The sequence below is a fragment of the Echeneis naucrates genome, chromosome 3, assembly GCF_900963305.1.
Source record: "Echeneis naucrates chromosome 3, fEcheNa1.1, whole genome shotgun sequence".
NCBI classification, from domain to species: Eukaryota; Metazoa; Chordata; class Actinopteri; order Carangiformes; family Echeneidae; genus Echeneis; species Echeneis naucrates.
Window position 1 is genome coordinate 27,089,094 of NC_042513.1, and position 8,077 is coordinate 27,097,170.

The 8,077-nt window shown below is 40.9% G+C and overlaps 1 protein-coding gene across 1 annotated transcript; it reads right to left on the minus strand.

Moving 5' to 3' along the window:
* Positions 1 to 1,692: 1,692 nt before the first annotated feature.
* tdp1 (tyrosyl-DNA phosphodiesterase 1) lies at positions 1,693 to 7,698 on the minus strand. The gene is made up of 16 exons (XM_029498326.1): positions 7,604 to 7,698; positions 6,407 to 6,988; positions 6,200 to 6,243; positions 5,980 to 6,035; positions 5,742 to 5,838; positions 5,580 to 5,614; positions 5,101 to 5,193; positions 4,829 to 4,999; positions 4,660 to 4,738; positions 4,228 to 4,404; positions 4,063 to 4,111; positions 3,517 to 3,583; positions 3,103 to 3,210; positions 2,812 to 2,914; positions 2,609 to 2,714; positions 1,693 to 1,905 (listed from the first exon to the last, which is right to left on the minus strand). Exons 2-16 carry the CDS (start codon positions 6,984 to 6,986, stop codon positions 1,832 to 1,834), a joined length of 1,839 nt encoding a protein of 612 aa, XP_029354186.1. The 5' UTR covers positions 6,987 to 6,988; positions 7,604 to 7,698; the 3' UTR covers positions 1,693 to 1,831.
* Between the last annotated feature and the right edge of the window lie 379 nt (positions 7,699 to 8,077).

The following is an 8,077-nucleotide window of genomic DNA, read 5'->3' on the forward strand; positions in this document are numbered from 1 at the left end:
CCGCCATGTTGACACGCTGACGCAAGGGACGACGGGAAACGTAGTTTACCGAAGTTAGTGTGCCAACAGATGGAGAATCCAACACGAGCAGAATTACTTCGGACTTTATCAACTTTGGGGACAAAAAGGAAACTGAACTGTCCGATTTCTGATTAGTTTTGTGTCCAATATCAGAATGAAAAATGTTTTATGAATCCACAGGAAACATCAGCAGAGTCAGCTCTGATCAGGTTCAGTCTGTCACAGGGAGACACAGAGACCATATTCAGGTCTGCAGACAGTAACTTCCTGCTGTTTTAATATATTACACAGTTATACTTACTACTATTGTTATTCTGGTAAATATAGTCTATTCTTACGTTATATTGTTATATACTGTTACACGGTCTCTACTTTGTTTTATTGTATATTTTATATATATATAAAGAGAGAGAGATTTTTTATATCTTATTTATTCTTCTTTATTTATATAACTTCATCTGACCCACTTATCTCTAAATTCTAATCTGGTGTGGCAGAACAGACAGTAAGAATTTCATTGTTGTGGTTGAACTGCTGTTTTGTTTTTTTTGTTTGTTTTTTTTTTTTACTGTGCACGTGACAACAATAAACATCTCGTCACCAACTAACCAAAACCTGAAGTCCACACAGGAAGGCCTGGGAATCAAACCCTGTGAGGCAACAGTACTAACCACTGCACCACCGTGAAGTAATCCTCCTTCCTTACTTTAGCTGTTCACCAAAATCACTTCAAATTTTCCAGAGGGATTAATGAATTATTTCTGATTCTGGTTCTTCAAATAAAATCTCTCCCCTGTGTCTTGTTCTCCAGCTGTGGGTTTGGTCAGCACTGGACAGAGATTGATCCTGTGAATCCCAGTGGTCCTGGTCTTTCTTGGATACCGACTTTAAAAAGCGACAGCTTCAGCAGGTGTTATGTATTTGATCAGGGCACTTGGTGGTGGTTATTCTGTAAAACCCAACCTGACCTGTCTGTAGGCTGGGGTTCTGTTTCTGGTTCTGTTTGACCTTATGTCCCATTTTATGGTGTTTGGGTTGAGCACTGAGTTCCAGATGAAGAGCTGTTTCAGTGTGACTGAATGACTCATTAGGCCACAGGCACATTTTATCCTGGTTAAATGCTGCTTTTAAAAAGTAGTGCTTGTAGTTGTCAGAACAAAAAAAGTGTGAGGGTAATTATCTGACTTCTGGAGGTGATACCAGGGTTTTAGTTTTAACTGTCAGTGTCAGGAACAGAAGAAACTGAAGTCTTGTGGCTCTGATTACTGTCATTTTTAAAACCAGCAGGGAGGTCAGTCCTGTAAACCTGGACTGAGAGCTGTGTATGTGTTTATGTGATATTAAGTATGGCTGAAAAATATTAGCCTAATAAGTACAACATAAAGCTTGTTATACTTCTTGTCCTTTAGACTTTTTATTAACCTGTTATGTTGTTAAAATTAGCTTTTATCCCCAATTAAAGCTAATTTACGGATGAAATAGGTCTAAAACATTATCATAGCCAAGAGGTGGCACTGATCTGGAGTCTTGTTTAACTTAATGAAGGTTAATGTCAGTGGGATCCAAATGTTATGTAATAGAAGTATAACCTAAACTAATGAGGCAAAGTTTGTCCTTTCACATTTAAAACCTGTTGCGACATTAACAACACAACTGAACAACACAAATATTGTTTTATTCATGGTACAAAACGTGAGTTTACAGTACAGTATAAAATATAAAAATAAATGTTACTGACAACAAACATCTGGACGTAGTTCTGAACAACAAACAGTAGTGAAGTTAGAGGTGTGTGTTTGTGTGTGTGGATTCAAGAAGGAACCCAGATGTTCCCATGTGTGTCGGGAGCTTGGCTGTAAGGAATATTCCAGATCCAAGGCTGATCTGAAGAGAGCAGGAAGAGAAACCAGGTCATTGAAAATCAGGAGACGACGATTAAAGGGCCATTACACCATTAAAAAATGATGGCAGGTTTAGTCATTCTGATGTCACAAATTTAATTTACCTTCTTTTGTTTAAAGTCTCTACATTTAAAGCACACACACACACACACACAAAAACAATTTTAACCAAATGCTGAAACACCAACAAAGATGACTAAAAATAAAATAACAATCTCTGCCTTGAATCTCTTGGACTGTTTCTCTCACACATACTCAGTGTGCTCCAACTAACAATGATTGTTTTAATCCAACACCCGATGCATTTCACATTTCACTAACAGCTTATCTGTCAAGTTATCTGACAGCTGTGTGTTTAATGTCATCTTTACTTTGGCTCTGGAAACTGTAGATTAAAGCACAGCTACATTGTTACTCTAAACTCAGTAGCTTTATGTTGTTGAGTTCAGCTAAAAGGCCACTAGATGACACTGTTACTACAATTTAAACCAAACCTGCTGCACACAAGCCTGAGCTGACCACATTGGAAAGCTGGAACTACTTTAATATCACCAAGACTCATCGACACAAACAGATTCAGTGCTTTAACGCCCTGTTTGAACTGTAGGAGAGAGCAGCAACAGACTTGCTGAACAATTTGATCTGTAGATAAATTAAAACTGATTTCATACAGAACCCATATGTACCTTTAGGAGTGTAGCATGTAGGGGGGAGGTCAAAGGGCACTGGGAAACCAGAGGAGGATGAGGAGACAGGAAATGGATTTTTGTGAACAGGGAAGGTCTTCATGTCCTGTGAGGAGAATAAACAATAAATCATAATAATAACAACAATTAACCTCTTTATGATTTAGAAAGCAGCAGCTCTTTTGCTTCTGTTGTGTTCTTACGAAGGCAGACGGCACGTAGAGGACTCCCAGCTCGTATGAACGGACCATCACCTGGGTGTTGTTCTTCTCCAGGGCACCCCACGCTGCTTTGGACAGGTTGGAACTGAAACACACACATAGAGAAGGTTTGTGTGTCAGCACAACTCAAACATGTGAAACAATCATTTCAGATGTGTGTTAGTCTCAACACAGTCCAAAGAATTTAACTGCTGACCTGTCTGATGCTGAAGTAAGAGATATATTGAAATAAATTCATGTGAAAATGAACAAATATGAAGCTCTCACATTCACCTTGTGACCAAAAACCAGGCAAGCTTGGTGAAATCTGGCGACACCCTCATGTAGGTCTTAATGTGCGGCATGGCATGACTTCTTCCTGTTGTATCCGCCTTCCAGCGGCTGCAGATGCACGCACATTAACATCAGATGACTTCATCATCTCACTAATGTTAGTTACAATTCAACATTTGCTTTTTCACTAATTCAGATTCATCTATTTCTCTAAATCTTGGGAAACATATAAACGTCTTTATTCGGTATCAGGTTATTAACTTACTTTTCTCTTGGCAGACCAACTTCCATATCACAACTACTTAGAGATATCTATCTTATCTCTCTCTATAAACCACCAAGCTTTCCACCAGTGGAAAATAAACCAAGAAAAAACAAAACCGCTACTTTGACGTGTCATGGTCACGAACTCACTGGAAGTACGAGTGGAGCCAGAGCTGTTTCTGAGCCGTTTGGATGCTGTAGGGAAGAGAACCTCCCGCTGGATGACACACATAAGAGATAATTTCACAAATAATGACCAAAAGATTAAATACAATAACATGACCCAAAAAATGTTTATATGTCTGTGACTTCCAAGAAACTTGATATATTAGAGTTATTTTGATCCTAACTAGGACAGAATTTTTCTCTCCCTCTACCATTAAACTATCAAGAGAAAACGACTCATCGATCATCAGTGTCAACAACCAAAATCTCCATTTGCTATAATTAGGGAACTAATGTTTGATGGCTTCAACATATTAAACTTGTCGTGTGTTTCTTTAGAGACTGGAGATGCATTGAATCAAGGCAGTGCTATTGAATTTAGAAGAAAACTTCTCTGGCATTCACGTATCTGTTCCTGTTTTACAGGTTTAACTGTAGCCCAAGTTCAGGTATTAGAAATGACAGGAGGAAAAAACATCATCAATATATGAAGAAAATTATTGTTTGAAACCTAAAAAAGACAGCAATCACCTGGATAGCCCTCTAAACTAGTCCTCACATCTTCCACTGATGGATAGAGCTGTAAAAAAAACAAAACACATTAGCTTCTCTGTAGATTTCGAAAATGTGTCTGTGTTTCTGTGAATATCTCTAATGGAGTTCAATTAGTCCTGCAGGGACTGTGATGGAACATACCAAGTGCAGGGGGGGGTCCGAGCAATGGGATGATTTCCCCAGCGTGGTTAAAGTGCGCTGAAATTCCCCCGACAACCATTTGGTCTTATCCACCCCCATGGAGCCGATGCTGGAGAACTGGCCAATCACAGGCCACCGTTCTCCGCCAGGTATCGGTTGCGTGTGCTCATGCAACAGCTAGAAGAATAAGAACAGACGACATATATAGACTCCGACATGCTGCTCATTGTCAACACAAATAGAGTTATTTCTTTGGAAAGGAAGACAACAGGAATGCTTAAAACAACTCTGAAGGCAAAAAGGTCCAACTCGGAAGGAGTTTGATGGAAACCTCACATGATCTGTCTGCTGTCAGCTGTTGACCTTTCTGTCATTTACATTTTATTTTAGTGAGCAGTTAGAAAGAAAAGGGGGATGAGAGGAAAGCTTTACCTTCCTGAGCCTCAGGTGTCCCCAGCGCTCCATGTCTGAGCCGACGTACCTGCCTGGAGTTGAGCCGATCAAGTACACCCTGAAGAAGAGAAAGACATCAGTGTCAGAGTTATACGTCTATAAAGTTTGTGTACAGTACTGATGCTGAGAGTAGCTGCCTCATATTGACCTGGTCTCCGACAGGTCGTGCTCTTTGATCCGTTGGATCCACTCCTCCAGTTCTGAGGCGCGGTATGCCATCAGGTATTCCAGCAGGTCCCTCTTGAAGAAGGTGGGCGATTCACCTGCGGTGGTACTGCTGCCCTTTGGTAACCGTGGGAAAAGAGGGCTCATCCACATCCTGGTTTGAAAAGAGCAGATCCACAACCAAACCTTAAAACCCACAACAAGTTCAACCAGCTCCAACTCTCTGGTGAAACAGATGAAACAATGAAAACCCACCCTTGTGTTTTCTGGTACCAGTCGGCTCTGATGAGGTTGGAGGTGAGAATGATGACTCTGAAACCTTCTTCGTACCACAGCAGCATCATCTTGCTGCACAATGACACACAGTATTATTACAGTGCAACAATATTCTGTTTCAAAGGACACATTTTGGCTTGTCGTGTATCACCTCACTGGTTTGCCTGCTGCCTTTTCGAAACCTCCAAATTTGTCCCAGAGTCTACGTCTACTGTTAGAGCTTTTTCCACCATCACTCACAACCTTATCATTTATATAAGACAGACTGGGGTGATGTCACTTCACTTCAGTTCAGTTTCCACCAGATTGGAGATGTAATCAGCCTAACTGAAAACACATCTGTGGGTGTACGGGATCTTTACCAAGTTCCAAAACGGATCTGATGCCTGAGCAACAACAGCAGCAGAGAAACACAAACAGCAGTGGGTACGATACCAGACAAGGAAGGAAAGTCTTACGTGTGGTGAGTTCCAAAAGCAATATCCAGCTTGGCCTGCCACAGAAAACCACACGTTAGTCCAATATCAAGAGAAATTCAGGACAAACAGGCTTCCCAGGATGATTATTCGACCTTATAGATTTCCAGACTGGGGGTAGAAAACATGCTGTTCACTAACTACCTGACAGAATCGAACATGTGGAAAGGGCTGAGCCTGCTGGAGCAGCCGAGCCTTGGCCTCCCTCTTGTCCCCGTGGACGATCAGAACTGGACGGTCCCTGAAAACAAAATCATGATTTATTAGATTGGACCACCTTGATTTAAATCATGTAAAAAGAATAACAGATAAGTGATAGATTCAGTATTTTTATTGAGAAAATTTGGACATGTTGTGATGGCAGCACAGAAGCAGAACTTACCTGAACTCTGGCGGGTACTGTTTAACCATCCAGGCAATATCAAAGCAATAGTTAAACTGTTGGAAAATAGAGGACATAGATGTAAACAGCAGCTCTGTGAGGTCGTACTGACTGTTTACCATGATGACACTCACCCACAGTCCACAAGCTTCATCCTCTGGGGACCATGAATGATTGTCATGGGTATGAAATAGTTTCTTGAGGTTATAAAGTAACTCACCTGAACAGATTCTTTCAAAGTTCCAAATAACGGGGAGAGAATATCTGCAGGAAAACAGGAAAGGTTAAAAGCCTGATGGGGAGAAATGATGAGAGCCATGACGGTGAAGGGATGAAACTACATCCGTCTGTTTGACCAGTGCCTCAAAATGATTTGCTTTTAATTTGTAAATACCAAACTGCATCAGAGCAGCTAAACCTTCCTCACCTCTGATGTGCAGAGCTCCGCTGTTGTATTTCCTGTCCAGTCCTGTGACTTTGTTGAGGTAGAACCTGTATGTGTCATTCAGACAAGGAATGCTGGACTCAAAAAAGTCATCCGGCTCCTCAATATAGTAGAGGCGTCCATGGGGACTCGGGGGCCGCTCGTTTTCCACCTTCGGTTTCTTTTTTTGGGGGCTTAGAGGTGCCTTCTTTGGTAAGTCAATGCGACCCTTCACATCTCCATCATCAGCATCATCTTCACTGTCTGAGAGGGCCCAGCCTGAACCGTCTGACGCCTCCTTCTTCCGCTTCCCGGCCAATGAAGGACTGGTTTCATACTTGACTGGATTCATCTGGTTCATTGCGGCCGACTGTCTGGCCTCAGAGCCGATAAGCAGTGACATCACAGAGGGTTTGGCTGGTTCAGGTTTTACCTCCAAAGATACTGGTTCCAATTTGGGGCTGGGGGGAGAGGCGGACTGAGGTCTGGGCTTAGATGTTGTAGAGCCAGAGGGAGGAAGATCCTCATCATCATCATCACTGCTGGAGATGGTCCACTTGCCGTGTTGACTGTCCTGAGACATGACTGATGGAGAGAGACCACCGATGGTCAGTCATTCTGAACAGACGTGTCCAAACTTTTAAAGTGCAGTCAGACTTTTGAACTCCCACTAACTCCGACATAAGGAATGTCTGAGTGGCACTACTGACTACTGTTTACATCTGATTACATCTGCCTACAATCTATCTAAACTGTTTACAACGCCATTTCCACTATCACTATCATCACTACCACTTTAACAACATTGCCAATCTGTTATTTATGCATCGGTCCATTTATGGATGTGCCTGTTAGAGATCTGTTTTCGTGTTTTTCTTTAGTGTTTCACTCTCGCCAATTACTGCACAACCCAATGAACACTGATTTTTTTTGGTTGGTTTGAAAAATACTATAATAATTGTGTTGATTCTCACTCGTCAGTAAGATGCAGTTTTCCTTTTTAAATTGGAGTTTAAAACATGTGAATATAGGAAACATAAACATGAAAAATAATAATAAATCAACAGAAAGGTCGCTTATTTCAGATGCATCCGATCACGCAGGTCGTGCAGGTTAATGTTAGTGTATAAAAACGTGCAGATGTAAATGAGCTGATTTGTGTCTTCGGTTTGTGCTGCAGTTTTGTTGTGTTTGTGTTACCACATCAGATGAACGAGCCGCAGCGCAGGTTGATGCTGTTGTGGAAGCTCTTTTCAATCCGCTGCTGGAAGGCTGCAACATGAAGAAGAGAGCGCAACAACAACAACTGTCCGTGTCGAAACTCCACGTGGGGGAACCTTTTATCGATGTTCAGTGGAACCTGAACACAAGCCAAGGATGATGATGACGATGATAATAATAATAATAATAATAATAATAATAATAATACGTTCTATTAATTAATATTTATCTGTTCGTGATGTTGTTGTTATATTGGTAATGCCACGCATAATATCTAGCCTAAGTTCACCCCCATATTAGTATTATATCTATCTATCTATAAAATGAGATAATACTTATTTATATATATTTATTCCTACTTAATTTATTTATATATGGGAGATATATGAATTAAATTTAGCTTCAAACCAAATACTGATAAAAGGAAACAACGAAAAACAAAAAATAGACAGT

Coding starts and splice junctions, on each gene's coding strand:
- tdp1 (XM_029498326.1), bottom strand. CDS start 6,986: ATGTCTCAGGACAGTCAACACGGCAAGTGGACCATCTCCAGCAGTGAT. Junction 4,405..4,659: donor GACACCTGAGGCTCAGGAAG/GTAAAGCTTTCC, acceptor TTATTCTTCTAG/CTGTTGCATGAGCACACGCA. Junction 2,915..3,102: donor GCCTGGTTTTTGGTCACAAG/GTGAATGTGAGA, acceptor TGTGTGTTTCAG/TTCCAACCTGTCCAAAGCAG.